At 57.8% G+C, this 25,202-nt stretch overlaps 2 protein-coding genes and 1 long non-coding RNA gene across 11 annotated transcripts in view; 2 read left to right on the top strand and 1 right to left on the bottom strand.

Moving 5' to 3' along the window:
• Positions 1-972: 972 nt before the first annotated feature.
• SELENOO (selenoprotein O) lies at positions 973-17,883 on the top strand. 3 transcript variants are annotated; one of them, XM_003281459.3, is made up of 9 exons: positions 973-1,553; positions 6,592-6,795; positions 8,826-9,006; positions 10,479-10,609; positions 10,929-11,209; positions 15,982-16,132; positions 16,943-17,128; positions 17,221-17,377; positions 17,453-17,882. In XM_003281459.3, exons 1-9 carry the CDS (start codon positions 1,000-1,002, stop codon positions 17,615-17,617), a joined length of 2,010 nt encoding a protein of 669 aa, XP_003281507.2. In that variant the 5' UTR covers positions 973-999; the 3' UTR covers positions 17,618-17,882. The 3 variants fall into 3 exon arrangements, with proteins under 3 accessions (XP_003281507.2, XP_030671169.1, XP_030671170.1); XM_030815309.1 differs by having other exon boundaries at positions 17,221-17,883; XM_030815310.1 differs by lacking the exon at positions 973-1,553 and adding an exon at positions 1,983-2,518 and having other exon boundaries at positions 17,221-17,883.
• TUBGCP6 (tubulin gamma complex associated protein 6) overlaps positions 17,802-25,202 on the bottom strand; it is a 27,191-nt gene continuing 19,790 nt past the window's right edge. For 2 of the 7 annotated variants that reach the window (XM_030815304.1, XM_030815308.1), the window contains 14 exons: positions 24,843-24,924; positions 24,664-24,752; positions 24,473-24,588; positions 22,429-22,567; positions 22,003-22,077; positions 20,443-21,820; positions 20,149-20,207; positions 19,839-19,983; positions 19,538-19,706; positions 18,958-19,465; positions 18,749-18,881; positions 18,457-18,670; positions 18,186-18,401; positions 17,802-18,095 (listed from right to left, as the gene is read on the bottom strand). In XM_030815304.1, the coding sequence (XP_030671164.1) occupies positions 17,819-18,095; positions 18,186-18,401; positions 18,457-18,670; positions 18,749-18,881; positions 18,958-19,465; positions 19,538-19,706; positions 19,839-19,983; positions 20,149-20,207; positions 20,443-21,820; positions 22,003-22,077; positions 22,429-22,567; positions 24,473-24,588; positions 24,664-24,752; positions 24,843-24,924 (3,600 nt within the window). In that variant the 3' untranslated portion in view covers positions 17,802-17,818. Of the gene's footprint in view, positions 18,096-18,185; positions 18,402-18,456; positions 18,671-18,748; positions 18,882-18,957; positions 19,466-19,537; positions 19,707-19,838; positions 19,984-20,148; positions 20,208-20,442; positions 21,821-22,002; positions 22,078-22,428; positions 22,568-24,472; positions 24,589-24,663; positions 24,753-24,842; positions 24,925-25,202 lie in introns of those variants that run through there. The other 5 variants (XM_030815305.1, XM_030815307.1, XM_030815306.1 and 2 more) reach the window with 5 other exon arrangements.
• The window catches only part of LOC115835928, a 2,137-nt gene continuing 1,852 nt past the window's right edge, over positions 24,918-25,202 (top strand). Inside the window, exon 1 of the long non-coding RNA XR_004030893.1 lies at positions 24,918-25,007. This is a non-coding gene — a long non-coding RNA (uncharacterized LOC115835928). The remainder of the gene's footprint in view (positions 25,008-25,202) is intronic.

Genomic DNA, 25,202 nt, shown 5'->3' with positions numbered 1-25,202 from the left:
GAGGGTTGGGCACGGGGACCTCACCACATTATCCCTCATCTAGTGACCTGCCCAACCCACGCAGAGGGTCCCGAAGGCTTCACCCGCAGCCCCAAAGGGGCAGAGCTGGGGTCACGCAGAGTCTCGGAAGCCCACGCTGTGGCCCCAGGAGAAGGTTCTGGATGTAGCTCCTGTAAGTGAAGGGTGGACTCGCGCCGCTGCCGGTATAAACGGAAACCACAGGCAGGAGGGAGGCGCTTTCAGGATCCGCGGCCACCGGCCTCTCAGACAGTCCTCTGGGGCCGGGTACGGAGGAGATGGAAAGCGGGGACACCACAGGCTCATCTGAACCCCCGCGTTCATTCGGACACACAGACCCCAAACTCCTCCCCCAGGGGTCGGGTCCCTCAAGCCAGCCGAAGACCCCGGTGCCCGCCCAGCCCTCCGGGAGGGTCTGCGCCTACGGCCTCGCGGGGCCTCTCCGAGCCCCGGCGCTGTTCCATGGGCGGGGCACAGGTCCAAGGCCTCTTCTCTCCTAGACGGCAGGCGAGGGGCCCGAGAGGCCGGAAGCCAGGGGACAAGGTCCCCGAGAGGCGGCGCGGGGCTCCGGCGGCCCAGAACCGCGACGGGGTCCAGGTGGAGTCCCGGCCGCCTGTGGGGCGCGGCGCTAAGCCCAGGCCCGACCCGAACGGACGCGGGCCTCGGTCCCCGCTGCCGGCGCCGGTGCAGCCAAGGAAATCCGGGGCTGCCCGAGCGGGGTCATCGCTGGTGGTCTCGGAGGCGTTCCCATCTGCCACGCCGTTCGCGGCAGCGCGCGCCCCGCGACGCCGGCAGTCACCCCGGACGCCTCCGACCCTCTGGCCAGGAGATGCGGACAGACGGACGAGGCAGCCAATTAGAGCCCGGCCAGACACCGCGCCCCCCCGCCCCACACACGCCCACTGGCGATTGGGTTGCGGGACGCGCGGGGCGGGGCTTCCGGGCGGGGCAGGCTGGCTTCCGGCGGGAGCGGCGCCGCGGATGGCTGCGTACAGGCCAGCGCTCGGGGCTTCGCTCGCGGCTGCCCGACTCTTGCCCCTCGGCCGCTGTCGCCCGTCGCCTGCGCCCCGTTCTACCTTGTCCGGCGCCGACATGGAGCCCGCGCCTCGCTGGCTGGCGGGGCTACGCTTTGACAACCGCGCCCTGCGCGCGCTGCCCGTGGAGGCGCCGCCGCCCGGTCCCGAGGGCGCCCCGTCCGCGCCGCGGCCCGTGCCCGGGGCCTGCTTCACCCGCGTGCAGCCCACCCCGCTGCGGCAGCCGCGCCTCGTGGCGCTGTCGGAGCCCGCGCTGGCGCTGCTGGGCCTGGGCGCGCCGCCCGCGAGCGAGGCCGAGGCCGAGGCCGCGCTGTTCTTCAGTGGCAACGCTCTCCTGCCGGGCGCCGAGCCCGCCGCGCACTGCTACTGCGGCCACCAGTTCGGCCAGTTCGCCGGGCAGCTGGGCGACGGCGCCGCCATGTACCTGGGCGAGGTGTGCACGGCGACTGGCGAGCGCTGGGAGCTGCAGCTCAAGGGCGCCGGGCCCACGCCCTTCTCCAGGTGGGCCGGGGCGGGCGAGGGGCGCGGGTGGGTCCTCCCCGCCGGGGCGCCCCTGCCCTCCGCCAGGCGCGGTGTTGGGGGCGTCCGGCGGCTACTGCCAAGTGGGGCCTTCCCTCCACCCGCGGGAGCGCGGTGCTGGCAGCCGCCCGCGCCCTGTGCTTATCAACCCGCCGAGGACCTTGGAGTCAACTCCACCAGTGACGCCGCTCGTGTTTACAGACGTTCGCTGGGGCTCCAAACCCAGGGGCGAGAGCCGGGATGAGAGGTTAGGCTAACCCTAACCCTAACCCCGCAGGTCCCCAGCCTTCCTCCGATCGCTTGTGGGGCGGGCCGCTTCGTCCAGCAGCCTCGCTCTGCGACTGACTTCACGGAAGCCTGGCCCTGATTTCCCTGCAGGCAGCCCTTTTTAACCCCGAAGTGAGGTGGGCATCGTTTAGATTTCTGTGGGGGTGGGCACACAGGTGGTCTAAGGCAGGATCTGGGTCCAGATGCCGCCAGGCCCACCGGGGAGCCGTGCACGCGCCACCTGCCTCCTGTGTACAGACAGCACTTCGGTCTGTTCTGCTCTTTTCCACTAAACAATGTACTTACTCCATATTCTTTACTGCTTTTGTGAATGACTAGGAAAACAATGTACATTTTATGTTCAGAGAAATGCTAAACCCGCATCTCATCTGGCCCCTCCCTGTGCTCTCATCACCTCCCCCTCCAGCGCCTGAAATGCCCCTCAGTCCCTCAGCATCCCTTCCCCGGGGCTCCGTCTCCCAAGCCAGCTCCTCAGACTGGGGGTCTTCCTCACTCCCCCGTCTCCAAATCCGTTCTGTTCTGTGTCTGAGGGCAACCTGGCGCTCCCTCCCCACCCCCAGCGACCTGCTTAGAGTTGATAGCACCGGCCGCCCACGCGAGCGGTTTCTGACCCTTGGAACGTGGTGGAAATGCTGCTGGGCCTGGGGCCTGCTTGTCCTGTGAGCATTTTTTTTTTTAATTTTTGTTTTTCTTTTTGGCAAACATCTTAAACTTTATGTTTTCGTTTTTGGTGATATTTTAAGTTATAAAGACAATTTTTTTTATGAGAGTAAGCTGTTGCTGGAAGACACTTTTTATATTTGAAGACTTGAGTATTAACTGAGTGCTTTCAGACCTGAGGTCTGCTAGAATATATTTTCTTCTAAAAATTAAGGAGTCCTTTGACCTTTACTCAGGCCCTGCCTGTCATCCCCACACGTGTCCTGGGGTCCCTGGCCTCACCAGTTCTCCGAGATTGAGGCTAACGTCTGAAGTGGCTGTGAGAAGGAAGAAAACTGAAAAACATTACTGAGAGAAAGTAAAGAAAACATAAATAAATGGAAACATCCCTTGTTCGTGGGTTGGATAACTTAGGAAGACAACAGTACTCTTTGAAGAGATTCAGTATAGTCCCTATGAAAATACCAATGACAGTTTTTGCAAAAATAGAAAAACCCATTCTAAAATTCACATGGGGTCAGGTGCAGTGGCTCACTCCTGTAATCCCAGCACTTTGGGAGGCCAAGGCAGGAGGATGGCTTAAGGCCAGGAGTTGGAGACCAGCCTGGGGAAACAGCAAGACCCTGTCTCTTCAAAAAAATATTTTTTTTTGTTAGCTGGGCATGGTGGCCTGTGCTTCTAATTGCAGCTACTCAGGAGACTGAGGTGGAAGAGTCACTTGAGCCCAGGATTCAAGGCTGCAGTGAGTTGTGATTATCCCATTGCACTCCAGCCTGGATGACAGAGTGAGACCCTGTCTCAAAAAGTAATACAATTCATATGGAATCTCAAGGGACCCTGAATGGACAAAACAATCTTGAAGAAAGTTGGAGGACTCATGCTTCCTGATTTCAAAACTTACTACAAAGCTGCAGTCAGCAAAACAGTATGGCATTGGCATAAGGATAGACATAGACCAGTGGGATGGAATGAAGAGCCTAGAAATAAACCTTCACATATATGGTCAGCAAATTTTCAACAAGTGTGCTGAGACCATTCGATGGAGAAAGACTTTTCAACAAAAGGTGCTGGGAAAACTGGATCCTCATGCAAAAGAATGAAGCTGGGTCCTTACCTACACCATGAGCAAAGTTAACTGAAGAGTGGACCTAAACATAAGAGCTAAAACTCTTAGAGAAAATAGGGAAAATGCTTCATGACATTGGATTTGGCAGTGATTTCTTGGCTGTGACACAAAAGGCACAGGCAACTAAAGAAATAGGCAAACAGGACTTCATGAACACTTTAAAAATTAGGCATAAAAATACAGTATTAACAGTAAAAATGCAGCCCACAGAATGGGAGGAAATATTTGCAATTCATATATCTGATAAATGATTAATATACAGAATATACAGAGAACTCTCAAAACTCAACAGGAAAAAAAATGGACAAGTATTTGAATAGACATTTCTTCAAAGAAGATTTGGCCAATAAGCACATGAAAAATTTATAACAAATGAAAAGATGCTCAACATCATTAATCATTAGGGAAATGCAAACCAAAACTACAGTGGGATAGCACCTCATACCCATTAGGATGGCAATTATTTAAAAAATTAAAAGGTTGACCTGGCTGTGGTGGTAGGTGCCTGTAATCCCAGCTACTCAGGAGGCTGAGGCAGAGAATTGCTTGAACCCGGGAGGCGGAGCTTGCAGTGAGCCGAGATCGTGCCACTGCACACTCCAGCCTGGGCGACAGGGCAAGACTCTGTCTCAGAAAAATAAAAGGTTGGTCGGGCACAGTGGCTCATGCCTGTGATCCTAGCACTTTGGGAGGCTGAGGTGGGTGGATCACTTGAGGTCAGAAGTTTGAGACCAGCCTGGCCAACATGGTGAAACCCCGTCTTTACTAAAAATACAAAAATTAGCCGGGCGTGGTGGAGTGTGCCTGTGATCCCAGCTACCTGGGAGGCTGAGGCAGGAGAATCGCTTGAACCCAGGAGGCGGAGGTTGCAGTGAGCCGAGATCACGCCACTGTCCCTGGGTGACAGAGTGAGACCCTGTCTCGAAAAAAAAAAAAATTGTAAGTTAAAAAGTGTTGAGGCTGTGGAGAAATTGGAACCCTTCTGCACTGTTGGTGGGAATGTGAAATGATATAGTTGCTGTGGAAAACAGTGTGGAAGTTCCTCAAATAATTAAATCACCACATGATTCAGCAGTTCTGCTTCTGGGTATATCCCCAAGCGCAGGATCTCAAGGAGATTTGTATACTGATATTCATAGCCAAAAGGCAGAACAGGTGTCTATCAGCAGGTGAATGGATTAAATATGATCTCTACATACAGTGGAATATCATTCATCCTTAAGAAAGAAGATGCTGATATGCTACGACACGGATGAACCTTGAGGAAGTGATGCAGTGAAATAAGCTGGTCACAGAGAGACAAATCCTGGGTGATTCCACTTACATGAGGTACCTAGAGAACCACATTCATAGAGACAAAGTAGAATGGTGGGTGCCAGGGGCTGGAGGGAGTAGAGGAATCGGGAGCTAGTGTTTAATAGGGACAAAGTTTCAATTTCACAAGACAGATTTCTGGACATGGATGGGGGTGATGGTTGTGCAACATTATGAACGTATTTAATAGCACTGATCTGTACACTTATAAATGGCTAAGATGGGCCGGGCGCAGTGGCTCGTGCCTGTAATCTTAGCCCTTTTGGGAGGCCAAGGTGAGAGGATCGATTGAGCCCAGGAGTTCAAGACTAGCGTGGGCAACATAATGAAACCCCGTCTAAGACGAGAATTAGCAGAGCTTGACAGCATTGCCTGTAGTCCCGTCTACTTGGCAGACCGAGGCGAGAGGGTGGTGCTGCAGTGAGCCAGGTTTGTGCCACTGCACTCTAGGCCAAGTGATAGAGCAAGACCCTGTCTTTAAAAAACAAACAAAAAAAGTGGTTTAAGATGGTAAATTTATTTTATGTGTATTTCACCACAGTGAAAATAATTGAAGAAAAAGGGGGCAGTCATCTGGCCCTCAGATCTCACATCCCCGTCCCCATGCCTGTCCGAGTCCCTGGCCTCGGCAGTTCTGCAGGACGTGAGGCCGAAGCCAGGGACCCGAAGACCTGTGGAGAAGGGAATGCGAGACCTGGGGGTCAGAACTGGCTGAGTGGCCTGAGGCCGGCACTGTTGGAGCCTCGAGGGGCGGGTTTTGCGGGGTGGGCAGCGGGGTTCTCTGCCCTGCCTCCTCCCACTGTGGGTGTGGTCTCAGCCCTGCCTCCTCCCGCTGTGGGTGTGGCCTCGGCCCTGCCTCCTCCCGCTGTGGGTGTGGCCTCGGCCCTGCCTCCTCCCACTGTGGGTGTGGTCTCGGCCCTGCCTCCTCCCGCTGTGGGTGTGGTCTCGGCCCTGCCTCCTCCCACTGTGGGTGTGGTCTCGGCCCTCCCTCCTCCCACTGTGGGTGTGGTCTCAGCCCTGCCTCCTCCCGCTGTGGGTGTGGTCTCAGCCCTGCCTCCTCCCGCTGTGGGTGTGGCCTCGGCCCTGCCTCCTCCCGCTGTGGGTGTCGTCTCGGCCTTGCCTCCTCCCGCTGTGGGTGTGGTCTCGGCCCTGCCTCCTCCCACTGTGGGTGTGGTCTCGGCCCTGCCTCCTCCCGCTGTGGGTGTGGGGGCTCTGGCAGGCACAGAGGAGCTCATTCCTTGGCTGGCCCGAACCTGGGCACCTGTCCTGGTGCAAAGGCTGTTGTGTCCCATGGGGCAGGGCTGCCCCAGGCCCTTTGTCCCTGCTGTGCAGTCACACAGTCCTGGCTTCTGCTGCGGAACCCTCGTCCTGGGCAGGAAGACAGGCTGCTGCGTGTGTTCAGGCCCATTTTTACCAGAGGCTGTGCCGACAACCTGCTGGGGTGTGCGGTTGCTGGAACTGGGCAGTGTTGGAGGCTCGCAAGGCACCTGATGTCACCTGGGACGGGCGGTTTTCGGGGACGTGCAAGCTGCTCACGTTACACGCGTTCCCTCCTTTCCGTGTGCTGCCCGGAATCCTGGTGTTGGGTGACTCCTGACTGGCCCACGTAGTGAACGCTGTGTTTGGTTTCAGACAGGCCGACGGTCGCAAGGTCCTACGGTCCAGCATCCGGGAGTTCCTGTGCAGCGAAGCCATGTTCCACCTGGGAGTCCCCACCACGCGGGCCGGCGCCTGCGTGACGTCCGAGTCCACGGTGGTGCGCGACGTGTTCTATGATGGTAATCCCAAATATGAACAATGCACGGTTGTGTTGCGTATAGCTTCCACTTTCATAAGGTAATGCCGGGGTCCTTTAGGCCTGTCTACACACACTTGCTGATAGAGTCCTAGGAGATTTGGGCCTATGCTGCTAGGATTCTGGTAGAAACAAACCCAGATGACCGCCTTGGCCTCTTCCGAAAGTCCAGCCTGTCCCTGGCAGCCTCAGAAGCTGCCTGTCCGCGAAGTAGCTGCGTCACGCCCACTGGGAGGGATCTGAGAGCAAAGGCATTTGGTGCTCAGTTGGGGCACTTGTGCTAAGCCCTCCCACATGCCCGTCCAGGCCCTCGTTGCAGCCAGAGGTGGCCCTGCAGGAGCTGGCTTGTCTCAAGGCACCAGCAGGGGGTGCAGGGCCACAGGCACCAGGGAAGGGTCCCTGCCCGGTGCTTCTGGGGAGGAGGGGATCCCTGAGCCTGAGGCTGGGGACAGTGTCCAGAGCTGTTTGCTGGACTTTATGACAAGGAACTACTTAGACTTGACTGAGGAAATGGCCACTGAAGAAGCAGGAGCCGCAAGCTGTGCGCGGTGTCCTGCTCGGGCTTTTTGATCTGATGGTCCAGTTGCTCGTTGGTCTGGAGTCCTGGGCTGGCTCGTGTCTGATGTGAGCCATCAGTTATCAGTTTTCTTTTCTTTTTTTTTTTGAGACGGAGTATCGCTCTGTCACCCAGGCTGGAGTGCAGTGGCGTGATCTTGGCTCACTGCAACCTCCACCTCCCAGGTTCAAGCAATTCTCCTACCTCAGCCTCCCAAGTAGCTGGGGTTATAGACATGCACCACCACGTCCAGCTAATTTTTGTATTTTTAGTACAGACAGGGTTTCTCCATGTTAGCCAGGCTGGTCTCGAACTCCTGACCTCTGGTGATTCATCCACCTTGGCCTCCCAAAGTGCTGGAATTACAGGCCTGAGCCACCGCGCCCGGCCCCCAGCCATCAGTTTTTGATGTCACCTTGCCACCTGGCGTGTAGCACTTCCTCCTGAACACCTGAATGTAGAGTTGTCTGTTGGTCTTGCGGCCCCGTCCTGCCCGGGACACCAGCCACCCACCCCTGAGGCTGCCTGTGGGCCTCTGGCTTTTCCTGTCCTGCAGGGGGATGGGAAGGATCTGGGGCCACGACTTCCTCTGAGGCCCCACCCAGCGGCAGTGCTGGCATCGCTGTGAAGTCCATCCTGTGTGGCACGCAGCATCCCTGCCCTGGGCCCGCTGGTTGCCAGTAGTAACCCCAGTTATGACAACGAAAAATATGTCCAGACCTTGCCTGATGTCCCCTGGGGAACAGTCACCCTGGGGGACGGCTGCTGCTGAGCGCTCGCAGATGTGTGTCCGTAGCAGCTGACTCTCCTTTGCATCCCCTCCCCGAGGACGCGGTGGCAGGCCACTCCCCTCCATGTGTAAGACCTGCCGAAAACCCTCCTCGTGGGGTTGGGGTGGGAGTGCAGGGGCCTTGGTGGTTTCTAGACCCATGGGCCTCCCCGGCACATGCCCCAGACTGTGCAGACAGGGCCTGGTCAGTGGCTGGATGTTGACCAAAAGTGGAATCTGTCTGTGTTTGTGTCAGGTAAAGCTGTGGTGCCTTCTGGTTGGTGGTTTGCTTTTGTTTTAATCAAGGGTCTCTTTCTGCTGTAGGGCTGCATGATTTAGTAGCCACAACAGGCCAGGCGCGGTGGCTCACGCCTGTCATCCCAGCACTTTGGGAGGCTGAGGCGGGTGGATCATGAGGTCAGGAGTTTGAGACCAGCCTGACCAACATGGTGAAACCCCGTCTCTACTAAAAATACAAAAATTAGCTGGGCGTGGTGGTGTGTGCCTGTAATGCCAGCTACTCGGGACGCTGAGGCAGTAGAATCACTTGAACCCAGGAGTTGGAGGTTGTGATGAGGCGAGATCGCGCCACTGCACTCCAGCCTGGGCGACAGAGTGAGACTACACCTCAAAAAAAAAAAAAAAAAAAAAAAAAAAAGTAGCCACAACATCTTTTTCTTTTTCTTATTTTCACAAGGGGGTTGGGGTCAGGTTTGACCTGTTGACACCTCGGGTCTTCCCTCCAGGTTTGGATCCTTTGAGATTTTTAAGTCTGCAGATGAGCACACAGGGCGTGCAGGCCCCAGCGTGGGGAGGAACGACATTCGAGTGCAGCTGCTCGACTATGTCATCAGCTCCTTTTACCCCGAGATCCAGGCTGCTCATGCCAGCGACAGCGTGCAGAGAAACGCCGCCTTCTTCCGGGAGGTCTGTGGGCCGCACGCCGCCCCTCCCTGCGGGTGGGTGCCGGGTGTCCCCACCTGTGCTGAAGACACCCTCGTTTTGGCCAGGGGACAAAGGCTTTTACCCAGCGTCCCCGCCCTTCTCTGAGCTCCCGCTTCTGTCCGCAAACCCCATCATGAGTGCTAGGGCCCCGGGACAAACCTGAAACTCCCCTGGGCTCAGTGGCGATGGGGGCCCTGGGTGTGCTCTCCTACTGGTATCCCTGCAGGGCCAGCTTGGTGCGGGGGTGCGGGGTGGGAGCTGGCTTCGGTGGAAGCACCATGGGCTGGGCACCTCTCACGTGGGTTGACACGTCTTGATGCCCAGGGCAGCCAGCCAGGTCCTGACTGGGGAGATGCTGAGTGCCTGCCTTGGGAAGGGGTCCCCGCCCCACGGACACCACAGACGTCCCACATGGCTTGATGGCATCGTCCTTGTCACAGGGCATTCAGCACACGGTGGGGGAACCCGGCACCTCACCTGGCTGGGCTGAGGGCCTGCAGCATCAGTGGGGTCAGACCAAGTGAGGGTTCGGGGGGCCAGGCACAGCATCTTCTTTGAGATGTTTCAGGCCACCCCTGGAGCAGCTGCAGCCAGGGCTGCGTGGGGACCCACTTTGCCACATGGCTGGGGGCTGTTGAGCTGCCATCAGCAGAGGCAGGCGCCAGGCAGGTGCTCCTGGGGCTGTGTCCTGCCCCAGCTCCATCCCTTCAGGCTGCCCCAGCCATGCTCCATGTGGGTGGGCGATGGGGCTGCAGAAGGCCGGGAGGAGCCGCTGGGGGCAGCCTGGTGCTCCGGCATAGACGTGCGTGGGAGGTCAGGGCAGGTCACTCTGCCCCTCTGAGCCTCAGTCTTCTGCCAGTGACGCAGGGAGGACGGCACTGACTGCCTCCCAGGAGCGTAGGTGGCCTTGCAGGAATGAGGCAGTGTCAGGCCTGTCAGGCCTGTGTTCAGCAGGGCCGGTGGGACCCTCAGTGCACCCTGCACCTTGGGGGCTCCTGGCCCCCCTGTTGATTGGCCCCTATTCTCAAGGGTACCGGTGCTGGGCTGGCTGGGGACTGCTGTCTGGTTGGGGGGGCCAGGCCAGCAGGGTGGTGGTGGCACCAGGATGGACAATGGCCTGGCCCTGGGGCAGGTGTGGCCCCTCAGTGAACTGACCCTTCTCTGCTTCTTTGGGGTCTCTACTGGGCCTGAGTCTGGGGTTCCCTGATTTTTCTAGTTTGGGTAAAAGCCAAATTTTGTGAGCATGTTAGAGTGGATGCTGTGAGTGCAACGCACTCTTCATCGCCACCTTGTGGTTGAGGCGGTGACAGGACATCAGGACAGATCGCCCAGAAACACCGGAGTGAGAGCCACTCAGTGAAGCACAGCTGGTTTCAGGGACAGGAAGGGTGGACACGAGTGGGGAGGTCTGGGCAGGACCCCGCGGAGGGAGCAAGCACACTGTCCCGCCCCAGGTGACGCGGCGCACGGCGCGGATGGTGGCCGAGTGGCAGTGCGTGGGCTTCTGCCACGGCGTGCTCAACACTGACAACATGAGCATCCTGGGGCTCACCATCGACTACGGGCCCTTTGGCTTCCTGGACAGGTAAGTGGCCCTGGGGCCCAGCAAAGTGCAGGCCCCAGGGCTGGGGGGTGCGGGCTGCATGAAACCTGCTGCCCCCGGGCACTGGCCCATGATGCCTGAGGGGGAGCCGACGGGGCTGGGGGCTGATGTAGGAAGTAGAGAGTCCAGGGCAATCCCGGAGGCCTTGGCCAGAGGCTGGTGAGACAGGACCCCTGTGGGACAGGGCCGGAGAGCCATGGCCATGTGGGAACTTCCCCTGGGCCTCCCCTCCAGGGTGCCTGCACCATCTCCTGGGAACTTCCTCTCAGGTAGGGCGTGGCTCTCTTGCCCTGTGTGGCAGGTACGACCCCGACCACGTGTGCAATGCCTCCGACAACACCGGCCGCTATGCATACAGCAAGCAGCCTGAGGTGTGCAAGTGGAACCTGGGGAAGCTGGCCGAGGCCCTGCAGCCAGAGCTGCCCCTGGAGCTGGGTGAGGCCATCCTGGTCGAGGAGTTTGATGCCGAGTTCCAAAGGCACTACCTGCAGAAGATGCGCAGGAAGCTGGGCCTCGTGCAGGTGGAGCTGGAGGAAGACAGGGCGCTGGTGTCCAAGCTCCTGGAGACCATGCACCTGACCGGTGAGTGACCCAGCCGTGCCCACAGCGAGGCGCCTCCTGTGCTGTTGTGGTTAGAGATGGTTTTTACCTTCCGGCTTCCAGTTTCCAAGTGCACAGTCACTCCCTGGGCCCGCCCCAGCCCCTGGCTTTATGAATTTGGTGAATCTAGGGACCCCCCGCGAGTGGAATCGTACGGTGCTTGTTCTTTGGTGACTGCTTATTTCACTTAGCATAAGGTCCTCAATGTCCACCCAGGTCCGTATCAGGATTTTATTCCATTTGAAGGCTGAGAAGCATCCCGTTGTGTCGACAGGCCACAGTTTGCTTATCCACGACATACTGGCGTACGTGTTCCTCTTCTGGCTGTTGGGTACGGTGCATTGTGTGTTGTGTGCAGTGCTGCCATGAAAGCGAATGCAAAGATCTCTGACTCCCTGCTTTCAGTTCCGTGGGGTGTACAGGTGGTAGGATTGCTGGGTCATGTGGATGACTCACTAGGTTGCACTAGCTAGGACGTGTTATGTTGAATAGAAGTAGCTGAGATGGGCATCTTTTTCTTGTTCCTGACCTTCGGGGCAAAGTGTTCAGTGTTTCACCCATTGAGTGTGATGTTAGCTGTGGGCTTTTTAACATACAGCTTTTACCATGCTGGTTTTCTTTGAGAATGCTTTTATGATGAAAGGCTATTGCATTTTATCAAATGATTTTTCCTACAATGAAGATGGTCATGTGGTTTTATTATTTCATTCATATCTCCTTGCATTCTGGGGATAAATTTTACTTGGTCCTTTTAATATTGATATGATTGATTTTTAATATTGATATGATTTTAATATTGATATGATTATATGAGCTATATGATTATTATTTTTAATATTTTTTGAGACGGAGTTTCACTCTTGTTGCCCAGGCTGGAGTGCAGTGGCACGATCTTGGCTCACTGCAACTTCCACCTCCCGGGTTCAAGTGATTCTCCTGCCTCAGTCTCTCAAGTAGCTGGGATTACAGGCGCCCGCCACCACGTCCAGCTAATTTTATATTTTTAGTGGAGACGGGGTTTCGCCATGTTGGTCAGGCTGGTCTCGAACTCCCAACCTCGGGTGATCTGCCCGCCTCAGCCTCCCAAAGTACTGGGATTATAGGCATGAGCCATCGCACCCAGCCATATGCTATATAATTATTTTAATATGCTGAATGTTGCGAGTATTTTGAGGATTTTTGCATCTGTATGCGTAAGGGATATTGGCTTAGAGTTTTGCTTTTTCTTTAGTGTCTGTTTGGCTTTGATGTCAAGGTGTTGCTGGCCTCGGAATGAGTTAGGAGGTATTCCCACATCTTCCATTTTTTTCTTCAAAGTTTGAGAAGGATTGCCATTCGTTCTTAAGAGTATTTGGTAGAATTCACCAGTGAAGCCATCTGGTCCTGGGCTTTTTTTTGTTGGAAAAATTTCGATTACTGATTAGTCTCCTTGCTTGCCTTACATCAATTTAGATTTCCTTTTCTTCTTGAGTCAGTTTTGGTAATTTATGTTTCCAGGAATTTTCTGTGTCAGGTAGTTTGTACATGTCTTGTAGGTAATTTTGGCATGTAATTGTTCGTAGCAGTTTTTACAAACAATTTCACTGTGGTAGGAACACAACACAGATCTATCCTCTTGTGGAGTGCGCAGCACATCATAGCTGACGCAGGAGCAGTGCTGTACAGCTGAGCCCTGGAGCTTGTTCAGATCCGCCACCCAAACCCTGTGTGAGCCGGTTACCAGCTCCCCGTTCCCCTCCCTGCAGCCCCTGGTAGCAACCACTCCGCTCCGAGTCTGTGAACCTGACTGCTCTAAACCCTTCGTGTACATGGAGTTACGCGGTGTGTCTCTGTTTCTTCAGTCCATTATCTCCCTCTCATCTTGGCTCTTCTTTCTCCAGTTCCTTAGGCGTGAGGTGAGGTAACTGGAGATCTTCTTCGGTGTAGCCATTTACACTGTGCATGTCCTCCTGGTCACTGCTTTTGCTGTGTCCATCAATTTTGGTATGATGTGTTTTGTGTTTTTTTGGTTTTTAGACGGAGTCTCGCTCTGTCGCCCAAGCTGGAGTGCAGTGGCGTATCTTGGCTCACTGCAACCCCCACCTCCCAGGCTCAAGTGATTCTCCTCCTTCAGACTCCCAAGTCGCTGGGACTACTGGCATGCTCCACCACACCTGGCTAATTTTTGTATTGTTAGGAGAGACGGGGCTTCACCATGTTGGCCAGGCTGGTCTCCAACGCCTGACCGCAAGTGATCTGCCTGCCTCAGCCTCCCAAAGTGCTGGGATTCCAGGGATGAGCCGCTGCGCCCAGCCAGTGTGTTGTGTTTTTAAGTGATTTCTAGCTTCATTCCACTGTGACTACAGATGTCAGCCTTTTGAGGTTTATTACAACTTGTTTTGTGGCTTATCTTGGAGAACGTCCTGTGTGCCCTGGAGAAGACGGTGTGCTCTGTTCTGCTGGGCAGAGGGTTCCGTGTATGTGCCTGTTTGGTCTTGTTGGTTTAGGCTGTTGTTCAGGTCCTCCATTTCTCATTGATCTTCTGTCTAGATGGTTTGTTTGTTTTTTGAGACAGAGTCTTGCTGTCGCCCAGGCTGGAGTGCAATGGTGCGATCTCAGCTCACTGCAAGCTCCGCCTCCCGGGTTCACGCCATTCTCCTGCCTCAGCCTCTCGAGTAGCTGGGATTACAGGCGCCTGCCACCACACCCAGCTAATTTTTTGTAGTTTTAGTAGAGACAGGGTTTCACCGTGTTAGCCAGGATGGTCTCGATCTCCTGACCTTGTGATCCGCCTGCCTCGGCCTCCCAAAGTGCTGGGATTACAGGCGTGAACCACCACACCTGACCCTAGATGGTCTGTCCATTATTAAGTGCTGTGTTTAAGCCTCCAACTCTTACTATAGATAGAACTGTTTGTCTGTCCCTTCCATTCTGCCAAGGTTTGTACATTTTGGGGCTTTCTTATTGGGTGCATGTTTATAATTTCTATATTTTTATTGATGAATTGACTCTTTTATCCATATATAATGCTGTCTCTTGTAACAAGTTTTTGTTGAGGGTGGATGTGTCACTTTGTTGCCCAGGCTGGAGTGCAGTGGCAGTCGCGGCTCGCTGCAGCCTCCACCTCCTGTGCTCTAGTTATCCTCCTGCCTCAGCCTACCAAGTAGCTGGGATTACAGGGGTGAGCCACCTTTCCCAGCCCTTCTGACAATTTTTTATTTAAAATCTTCTCTGGCCGGGCGTGGTGGCTCATGCCTGTAATCCCAACACTTTGGGAGGCCGAGGCGGGCAGATCACCTGAGGTCAAGAGTTCAAGACCAGCTTGGCCAACATGGTGAAACTCCGTCTCTACTAAAAATACAAAGATTAGCCAGGCATGGTGGTGGGTGCCTGTAATCTCAGCTACTCAGGAGGCTGAGGCAGGAGAGGCAGAGGTTGCAGTGAGCTGAGATCACGCCGCTGCACTCCAGCCTGGGCAACAAAAGTGAGACTCCATCTCAGAAAACAAAAATTAGCCAGGCATGGTGGCAGGTGCTTGTAATCCTAGCTACTCGGGAGGCTGAGGCAGGAGAATTGCTGGAACCCGGAGGCGGAGGTTGCAGTGAGCCAAGATTGTGCCACTGCACTCCAGCCCCAGCAACAGAGTATGACTCCGTCTCTAAATAAATAAATAAGCAAGCAAATCAGGCATGGTGGCGCATGCCTGTAATCCCAGCTACTCAGGAGGCTGAGGCAGGAGAATTGCTGGAACCTGGGAGGCGGGGGTTGCAGTGAGCCAAGATTGAGAGCAAGACTCCATCTCAAAAAATAGAAAACTTATCTGATGTGAGTGTAAGAGTTGCCTCAGCTCTCTTTAGGTTACTCTTTGCTGGGTTTCTTCATCCTTTCACTTCCAGCCTGTTTGTGTCTTTGAACATCTTGCAGATCGTGCGGTGACAACATGGAAATCTTTTCACCCACTTTGCCAATCTGCCTTTTGTTGGAGAGATCAGTCCATTCGCTTTCAAAGCAGTTACTGAGGGGGAACTTCTGCCATGTTTCTGGTCGCTCACGTTCTCCATTGCCACCTGTGTGTGTAGTCGACTTTTTTGCAGTACGTTGCTTTGACTCCCTTCTCATTTTGTTTTCAGACGTTGTCTTAGGGTCACTGTGGTTTCAGACAGCGTTTTCCAGTCAGGGGGAGGATCGCAGTGTCTGTCACAAGTTGGGCCTTTTGCAGGCGGGTTACAGCAGCTTCTCCTCAACACTCACTAGCTCCCAAAGCAGGCAGTCGTGACTGTGAGGATGTGAGGGCCGGGCAGCAGCCTCTGTGCTTTCTCAGTATTAGGCCACTTCACAGGTGACTTGGAGGGTCAGCAAATGGCAGCCGCCTGGGCGGTGGATGGGTGGAGGCTGAGGAGTGGGGTGTGGAGGGCTCAGGAGTCCCAGGACCAATGCTGAGTGGGGCTCGTGTGGCACCTGTGCTGGGGGCAGCATTTGGGTCCGTGTGGGTCTCTGTGGCACCCGTGCCAGGTGTGGGTCCATGCGGCACCTGTGCCCGGGGGAAGGTGTGGGTCCCTGTGGCACCTGTGCCGGGGGGAGGGTGTGGGTCTGTATGGCACTGTGCCAGGTGGAGGGTGTGGGTCGAGAAGTGTGTGGATCCATGCTGGGGGTGGGGGTGTGGAGCATGTGGATCCATGCAGCACCTGTGCCGGGGGGGCGAGGGGGTCTGTGTGGCACCAGGACAGGGACCTTGGGCCTTCTGCTTCCAGCTCCCTGAGCAGCCTGTGTTCCAGGTGCCGACTTCACAAACACCTTCTACTTGCTGAGCTCCTTTCCAGTGGAGCCAGAGTCGCCAGGCCTGGCGGAATTCCTGGCCAGGCTGATGGAGCAGTGTGCCTCCCTGGAAGAGCTAAGGCTGGCATTCCGGCCCCAGATGGATCCCCGGTGGGTACTCAGTTCCTACTTCCTCGGATTTGTTTCCAGAAAAGGAAGCATAATCAGAAACAAACAGAGGCCGGGAGAGAAGCCGGAGGCAGAGCTGGCTGGGGCCCAGGTGGCTGCTCCGCTCCCAGGGACAGATGCAGTCAGGGCGTCTCTGCGGTGCTGGGGCCAGTTGGTCAGAGAGGAGAGGGTGGCGAGGCTGACACAGGTGTGAGGGCAGACAGTGGTCTCTGCTGTGGGTGGGCTTCAGAGAAAGCCTCTGGGTTTCTAGGGAAAATGGGCTCCCAGAGGTCGGGCTTTCCCACACCATCTTCCAAAGGGAAGGGCTGCCCTGTCTGAAGAGTCCCTCCCATGTGCGGGATGAGACGTGGAAAGGGTTGTTGCTTTTAACTTAAAAAACAAGACCAGTGGGGTTGGCTGGGAGCACCAGCCAGCAGGCCCTGCTGAACACGAAACCCCTCTACTGGAGAAGGGGTGGCCCCTGCCCACCTGGGCCCTTCTGGAAATGAGGGAAGTGCTAATAGCAGTGCCCGCCCCACAAGCACTGAACTCGGGAGGTGGAGACTCTCCAGCAGAAAGCTGGGCAGCAGAGCGGTCCTGCCCTCCGGCCCACGAGGGGCCTCGGCAAAGCATGGGCATGCCTGGTGTGTGCCCACCGGGGTCCATCCCTGCCAGTGGGGTTCCAGGGATCTCGGGGACCGGGCTGCTTGGACTCTAGGTGAGCCGTGAGAGCAGTCGGGCGGGTGGAACAGCTGTCTGCAGGGCAGGGACATGGTCAGGGGCTACCTCCCAGACACCCTGGCCTCCCCACAGGCAGCTATCCATGATGCTGATGCTGGCACAGTCAAACCCACAGCTGTTCGCGCTCATGGGCACTCGGGCGGGCATCGCCAGGGAGCTGGAGCGTGTGGAGCAGCAGTCTCGGCTGGAGCAGCTGAGTGTGGCAGAGCTGCAGAGCAGGAACCAGGGCCACTGGGCTGATTGGCTACAGGCGTACAGGTGAGCCCTGCGTCCATGGTCACCGGGGGGCGGTGGGGCGCGTGCTGGAAAGTCCAGCCTAGCTGTGACTCCAGAGCCCGATGTCATTCCAGAGCCCGGCTAGACAAGGACCTGGAAGGCACCGGGGATGCTGCCGCCTGGCGGGCTGAGCGTGTGCGCATGATGCACGCCAACAACCCCAAGTACGTGCTGAGGAACTACATTGCGCAGAACGCCATCGAGGCTGCCGAGCGTGGGGACTTCTCAGAGGCAAGTACATGCCTGTCCCTGTGGTCCCTGGGAGGGGGTCGGTCCCAGACCCCTCTCACTCTCATGACCCTCCAGGTGCGGCGGGTGCTGAAGCTACTGGAGACCCCTTACCACTGCGAGGCGGGGGCCGCCACAGACCCCCAGGCCACGGAGGCCGACGGGGCGGACGGCAGGCAGCGCTCCTACAGCAGTAAGCCCCCGCTCTGGGCAGCAGAACTGTGCGTGACATGATCTTCGTAACGGCCTCGGCGCGCTCCACACCCCGGAGTCTCCCGAGGCCCCCACGTGCTGCTGAGTGGCCGAGACGGTGCCGGGCGCCCTCTACACTGGGGGACTCTGCCCTCTATACTGAGGGATTCTGCCCTGGCCCATGCACACCCGTCTTTCCATGATGGCAGAGACATCCAGTCAGGACCTGACCAGTCTCTGTCTGAGGCCAGCTCAGCAGTGCAGCCTGGTCCCTGGGGGCTGGACCCAGGCTCCTAAATAAACCAGCAACTCCCTCAGGTCCGCCTCTGTGGTCATTCTTCCCCCACCCTGCCCTGTCCTCAGCCCTCGCCCAGGAGAGAGAGAGATGCAGACAGGGTCCAGGACACCTTTATTGGCACGTCCCCCGCAGAGCAGCCTCAGGTGTCCTGGTAGTAGTTGTTGAAGTTGATGCGCAGCAGAAAGTCCTCCAGGTGGGGCTGGTAGCCGCGGTTCACCAGCTTGGTCACCACTGGGGACCAGCGAGCAGCTCAGGCTTTTGCCCACGGTGTGAACCCCGCCCTGGCCCCTCCACAGCCCTCCCGGCCAGGGTGGGCCTCACCTTTGAAGAGAAAGTGGGAGTAGTACTTGAAGGTGTTGTAGGACTGCTGCATGAGTGCAAAGTTGGGGTGCTCTGCACCCCGCGGGCCCCCAGCGGGCCCCCAGGCCTGGGAGATGAGCTGGCTGCGGAACTTGAGCACGAGGCTGAAGATGCTGTGGATGATGTTCATGACAGGCGCCGCCTTCTCCGTGAGCAGGCCCCTGCAGGGAAGCGGTGCTGCTGGGTGGGCTGAGCTGTGACCACAGGGACGCAGCCGCTGCCCAGGCCTCACCTGAAGACGGCCTTGTGCAGGTACTCTGCGTGCGCACGCTGGATCTCCTCCAGGTCGCCCACGGTGGCCAGCCTGGCCTTGAACTCGCACCAGGTGACGTGCAGGATCTGGTTGGCGATGTAGCCCTGGATGACCTTCACGAAGTGCTGCATCTCGTGCTTGAACAGCTGCAGCTGGCGGAACTGCACGGAGCTGGCCATGTGGCTCAGCAGGGCTGCCAGAGGGCAGAGGACAGAGGTAAGCACAGCCTCAGGCCAGGGGTGCAGAGCGCTGGGCTCCAGCAGGGCCTCACCTGTGCGCTTGAGGTGGAAGCAGATGTCCTTGAGCGCCCACATCATGAGCTTCAGCTGCAGCAGGAAGGAGAAGACACCGCTGTACTTGCTCAGGCAGCCCTCGGTGATGACAATGTTGAGGGGCCAGTCCACCTGCCGGGAGGTGTGGCTCAGCAGGCATCCCACAGGCAGGCCTGTCCCATCCCCCGTGGCCAGGGCTGCTGCTGACCTTGTACCTGAGCTCCAGGCAGCTCAGCACATCCGGGGCGTTGGGGGCAAACACCTCGGGCAGGTACTTGAGAGCGAGGGAGAGGTTGGAGGCGTGCGGGGTGTCCCCATGCAGGCTGCACTGCAGGGCCTTGCTCAGCACAGAGTTCAGCACCAGCGGATTGAGCAGCTCTCCGGGCGTTTGCCCAGCTCCAAGCTGGGCAGAAAAGGGACCAGCATCCCCAGGAGTCCCAAGCACATGCCTGGCACTCGCTGGCGTCCCATGGGGGCTGTGCCAGAGCAGCAGGGGGCTGTGGGCCTGCAGCCAGTCTCCCCTTTCCCACGGCCTCCCCTCTACCACTGGCCCCACTCCGTGTCCGTAGGTCACCTTCTCAAAGAGCAGGTCGCTGAGGGACTGGGCGAACTCGCCGTCCTCCATCAGCAGGAAGTGCCGCAGCGCCTCATAGTGCGCCTCCAGGTGCAGCTCCACGAAGAAGTAGTCGACAGCGGCCTTGTTCACCAAGGAGATGCTGGCAGGAGGCAGCTGGAGTCAGGGCGGGCCAGGACGGGCTGGGTGGGCAGACTGGGGCAGGGGCACTCACTGGGCGGCCAATGGTGCCGTGATGGAGCGCTTCATGAGCACGGGCAGCGTCAGCAACTCGCTCAGCTGCACGGCAGTCTCATCAGCGGCAGACTGGACCTGGGGGTCCACGGGGAAGGCGAAGGCCCGGGGAAGCACAGGGCGCAAAAGGTGAGCGATGGGCGGCTCAGCTGCGGGAGATGGAGCACGCACGTACTGGGAACTGGCCAGCCCAGGGGTCCACCCCCACCCACAGGAGATGGAGCACGTGCTGGGAACCGGCCAGCCCAGGGCTCCCTGCCAGCAGCAGCTGCTGCACTCACACATGGACTCGTAACTGTCCGGGTACCGCTCCAAGTGGTACTGCCCTGCCAGGCCTGCCAGGTAGTTCTGCTCCCCGCCCTGAGCCTCCGCCGCCACTGCCTCCTCCTCACCAGCGCCTGGGCTGCTCTGGGCAGCTGTGTCTTCCTAACAAAACACCAGCCTCAGAACCACCTCCCCACCACACGCTGCCCCCACAACCAGCTTGTGCCAAAAAAAGGAAAATTGCATGTGGGACCCACCCGCGTGATAAGCTACAGAGACAGAGCCCTCCCTGCCTGCTGTGGGACCCCCAGGCTGCATCCACCTAACCTGTGAGTTCAGAGGCCGGTTCGGAGAGACGTCCTCAGTGTCCCCGCTCCTCCCAGGGCCTGTGTGGACACAAGTGGACATGAGGGCATCAGGGCCGAGGGCCTGTGTAGGGGACAGAGCAGAGCCGGCCCTGGCTCAAACAGCCCCTCCCATGTCCCCCACAGCAGCCCAGGTCCTGGCTGACAAGGAGGCCTGAGGGGAACTTCACATGCCACCAACCCCACTGCCCGCCTACCTCCCAGGCTCTGTGGGTCCCACAGTCCCACTCCTGACCACCAGCCACCCTACTCTGACCTAGTTCTTCAGAGACACCATCTCCCGGGGTGTTGGGCCACCATGGCTGGGTGGGAGCCACGTCCGACACGTTCTCCCCCACGCTGATGCTCTCCTCCCCGCAGCCCGAGCTGGGGGAGGACAGAGATGGCCCCACTTCTACAGGCAGCCGTGGCCCACGGTCCAGCACAGTGCTCTGTGCTCCCAGGCAGAGCGCTGACTGGGACATGTGGCCAGGGGGGCTCTGTTGGGGCCTGGGTGTGTTGGGCTCAGCTTCTGGTGAGAGAGCCCCCAGCATCATGTGGGGCGGAGGGATGGGTGCATGGGTGTTCCACCGTGACCAGGTGGGAGCCGCGTCCGACACAGGCTCCCCCAGGCTGATGCTGGCGTCAGACACGTGTCCATGGGTGTTCCACCGTGACCAGGTGGGAGCCACGTCCGACACAGGCTCCCCCAGGCTGATGCTGGCGTCAGACACGTGTCCGTGGGTGTTCCACCGTGGCCGGGTGGGAGCCACGTCCGACACATTCTCCCCAACCCTGATGCTGGCGTTGGACACGTGCCCGTGGGTGTTCCACCGTGGCCGGGTGGGAGCCACGTCCGACACGTTCTCCCCAACCCTGATGCTGGCATTGGACACATGTCCATGGATGTTCCACCGTGGCCGGGTGGGAGCCACGTCCGACACGTTCTCCCCGACCCTGATGCTGGCGTCAGACACGTGCCCGTGGGTGTTCCACCGTGGCCGGGTGGGAGCTATTTCAGAAGCGTAGTCCCCTGTGGGAAGACCATCCCCTGACTCCTGCCCAAAGAGCTGCTCTGTGGGCTGGCTGCTCCCCTCCTCCAGAGCAGCACATCTGGGTGGGTGTGATGGGGGCAGAGTCTCCCGCAAGGCAGAGCCACAGGCATCCACCTTCCCATAACTGTCCTCCCACAGCTGTAGCCCTGAGCTGCCCAAGCTGCACTCTGCAGCCTGCAGGGGCCCTGGTGCAGGTGAGGTGGCCACAGCTGGCCTCAGGACAGTACTAAAGTCGTACTCCTGTGGCCTGGAGGGCTGAGTGCTGGCTGCTGTGGGTGCCTCCCCAGGAGCTGAGGGGGGCAGGTCCAAGTTAATGGTCTGCAGTGCCACCTCCAGGAGAGGGACCGTGCCAGTCTGCACGGACGGCTCAGCCCCTGGGCCCACAGGTAGGAAGTCTCCAATGCTGAGGCTGTCAGAGAAGGGTCTGGCCTCCACCTGCTGCAGCCCCGTGCCACCAGCCCCCACTGCTAGAGGCTTAAGGGGCTGTGGGGTCAGCAGGCCTGGCCTGTTCCGGCCACCCCAGGCAGCCGAGTGTTGCTCCGCACACCCAGAATCACAGCCTCGGCCTCCCTCTGGGTGCTCAGGGCCTGGAGATGTGACCTGAAACACAGGTGACATCAGACCCAGTCTGGTCTCGGGCTCCCTCAGCCCTTGAACTCTGTCCCCCAAGTTCAGCTCTGCTGCCATGACCAACACCAGGTGCCGAGGGCTATGGGAAAACCACCAGGCCCGGCACCCCCAGCTCAGAGCTAGGGCACCCTGGGTTCCGCTCCACCACTTACCTGGGGGTGCACGCTCAAGAGGATGTCTGGCGGCTCCTGGGGCTGGTGAGCCTCAGACACTGCTTTCAGCATCTCCTGAAATTCAAGCCAGAGGGGTGACCGGCAGAGCTGGAGTCAAGCACGGCCCTACCCCACACAAAGCCACAGCCCCTACCGCCCATGGCAGCCATGTGCACTGAACCAGACGAGGCTTGTGCTGAGCTCCACTGGGACCCTGGGCCTGCAGAAAGTACTCCAAAACCATGAGCTCCTCACCACCTGTATCTGTGCAATTTGGTGGCACACGGGGAGAGAGACAGAGCTCTGCCGCAAACACGAGAGCCACCAGCCCTCTCCTAGAAGAGCATGTAGGTCTGTGTGCAGTCTCGGGGTTTCCAGACCCCCAAAGCCCAGGGGAAGAGCTGCCGTCTGAAGCCGCAGAGATACCTGAATGTGTTTCTCATCTTCTAAGAGAAAACGAAGCCGTGCACTCCCCAGCCGGTGCCTCTGGATTTTCCACAGCGCCTTCTGCTCCCGACGAGCTGCCTCTGCAGAGAGCTTGCTGTAGTGGTCGACCAGCGCCTGCCTGAAGCCACACACCAGAGAGGACACGGCCACAAGAGTCACCCCACCCCATCTACCTGGCGCCCCTCAGGCCAGGATGTTTCTCCATAACAGAGGCCCCAGTGGGCCCCTGCCCCCCAGTCTCCCCCTACCAGGGGCTGACAGCTCTGGGCCCTCACAGCACCTGCAAGGCAGCACCAGGCAGGCTCTTCTACCTGCCAGGCTGGGAGACCCTGGTGAGTCAGTGTCCAGCCAGGGCTCAGCAACGTCTGCTGGACGAATACCAGAATGAGATCCTGTGTGGCCTGAAGCAAGGGGTGAGCAGAAGGCCGAGCGCCCCAGGCCCCTAAGAAGTTAGGCCATGGCCGGGCACGGTGGCTCAAGCCTGTAATCCTAGCACTTTGGGAGGCCGAGGCGGGTGGATCACCAGGTCAGGATATCGAGACCATCCTGGCTAACACGGTGAAGCCTCGTCTCTACTAAATATACAAAAAACTAGCCAGGCGTTGTGGTGGGCGCCTGTAGTCCCAAATACTTGGGAGGCTGAGGCAGGAGAATGGCATGAACCCGGGAGGCGGAGCTTGCAGTGAGCGGAGATCCCACCATTGCACTCCAGCCTGGGGGACAGAGCAAGACTCCATCTCAAAAAAAAAAAAAGAAGTTAGGCCTCTTCCCCTTCTACAGGTACAAACCTGAGAACTGAAGACTAATGCAAAAAAGCACATGAAGCAAAACCCACACAAATGCTTTATTTGCTGAATTCAAAGCCTGCCTCACCGATCGTGCCCCATGATTTTGAGCTTCTCACCAGCAGGCAACTGGGCTCAAACCTGGACTGGCCAGCTCTAATTTGGCTGCCACAGGCCAGAGATGTAGTGTCTAGGCCTGGTTTTCTCCATGTGTTAACAGGACAGTGTCGACTGACATACATGCACGAACACGTATGCATGCATAAATGCATACAAGGACATGGGTGCACACAGGCACGCGCACCCCTCCACACACATCCCTCGCTGGCTCCATAAACAGATCTAAGGTTGGGACCACCAGCATCGTAGGGCTGAGCAGGAAGCGGCCAGCCCCTTCTGTGAGAGGCTCTCTCCAAAACCCCAAACAGCCCCTTGAAGGCTCCAGCAGTACTCAGCCTGGGACCACCTGATGACAGCACAGGACAGGCCGATGACGGCACAGGGAGACAGACGCAGATGCTGTGCTGGACAAACCCCGGGACAGGCCGATGATGGCACATGGAGACAGACTCAGATGCTGTGCTGGACAAATGCCCTATGTCAGCTGAGCGCGGTGTCTCGTGCTTGTAATCCCAGCACTTTGGGAGGCCGAGGCAGGTGGATCACCTGAGGTCAGGAGTTTGAGACCAGCCTGGCCAACATGGTCAAACATCGTCTCTACTAAAAATACAAAAAATTAGCTGGATGTGGTGGCGGATGCCTGTAATCCCAGCTACTCAGGAGGCTGAGGCAAGAGAATTGCTTGAACCTGGGAGGCGGAGGTTACAGTGAGCCGAGATTGTGCCACTGCACTCAATCTTGGGTGACAGAGTGAGACTCCGTTTCAAAAAAAAAAAAAACGCCCTGTCTCTGTCAGACCAATAACAGACTTAAAAAGGAATAAGCGGGAGATGTTCAGAAAGAAGATAAATAAAGAGACAGGACCCCAAACAGTGCGCAGGCCTGGCCTGGACCCTAATCCATACCAACCATCTACAAGACGAGGCGCAGAACGGCTGAGGACGCCTGGGTACGGCAGCACGCCCACAGCCACTCTGGGTTCAGCATATTGGTCTTTCTACCTTAATGTATGTTTGAAGGTTTTCAAAACAAAAAGTAAAATCATCAGTAAGATTAAGCCAGAGCTACGGGGCCCCTGCCGCACTGCACCCCTGGGCCTGGAGCCCGGGCTGCCCTACCTCGCCTTCCTCTCCAGCTCCTCCTCCAGGGACTTCAGCCTCTTCTCCCTGTCTCGGAGCTCACGGGCGTAGCTGAAGTCATCATCCAGCTCCTCCTGCCTGGCCGCCTGGCGTCGCTATAAAACACACAGAGCCTGGCCTGTGAAATCAGGACTGACAGGCCTGACCCCGCAGGGACAGGTCCTACCCACCTCCTGGTCCTTCACAAACTGTTCTTTCAGCCTCTGAAACTGCTCACGCTTCCGGGCATCCAAGGCCATCCGTTCTGACATCTGCCGGTCTACATTGGGACAGTAAGGGGCGCACTGTCACAAGGAGGCCCCAGCAAGGCCCCCCGGAACTGCAGAAGGGAGGACTTGGGGCCACTCACCACTCAGTGCACTCAGGACCCTGGATGCTGCTTCCCGGGCATGAGCGATTAATTCTTGTTTTGCAATTTCCATACGTAATTCCTGAGAAAGACAACTGGTAATCAAAGCATGCTGGCCGGGCGCGGTGGCTCACGCCTGTAATCCTGGCACTTTGGGAGGCCGAGGTGGGTAGATCACATGAGCTTAGGAGTTCGACACCAGCCTAGACAATATAGCAAAACCCCATCTCTACTAAAAATACAAAAATTAGCCAGGTGTAGTGGCGGGTGCCTGTAGTATCAACTACTTGGTGGGGGTCAGGGGAGCTGAGGCAGGAGGATCCCTCGAGCCTGGGAGTTGGAGGCTGCAGTGAGCCATGT

This window comes from Nomascus leucogenys, chromosome 7b, assembly GCF_006542625.1.
Source record: "Nomascus leucogenys isolate Asia chromosome 7b, Asia_NLE_v1, whole genome shotgun sequence".
NCBI classification, from domain to species: Eukaryota; Metazoa; Chordata; class Mammalia; order Primates; family Hylobatidae; genus Nomascus; species Nomascus leucogenys.
Note: the sequence above shows the minus strand (reverse complement) of the source record. Positions and strands in the feature narration are given on the sequence as shown.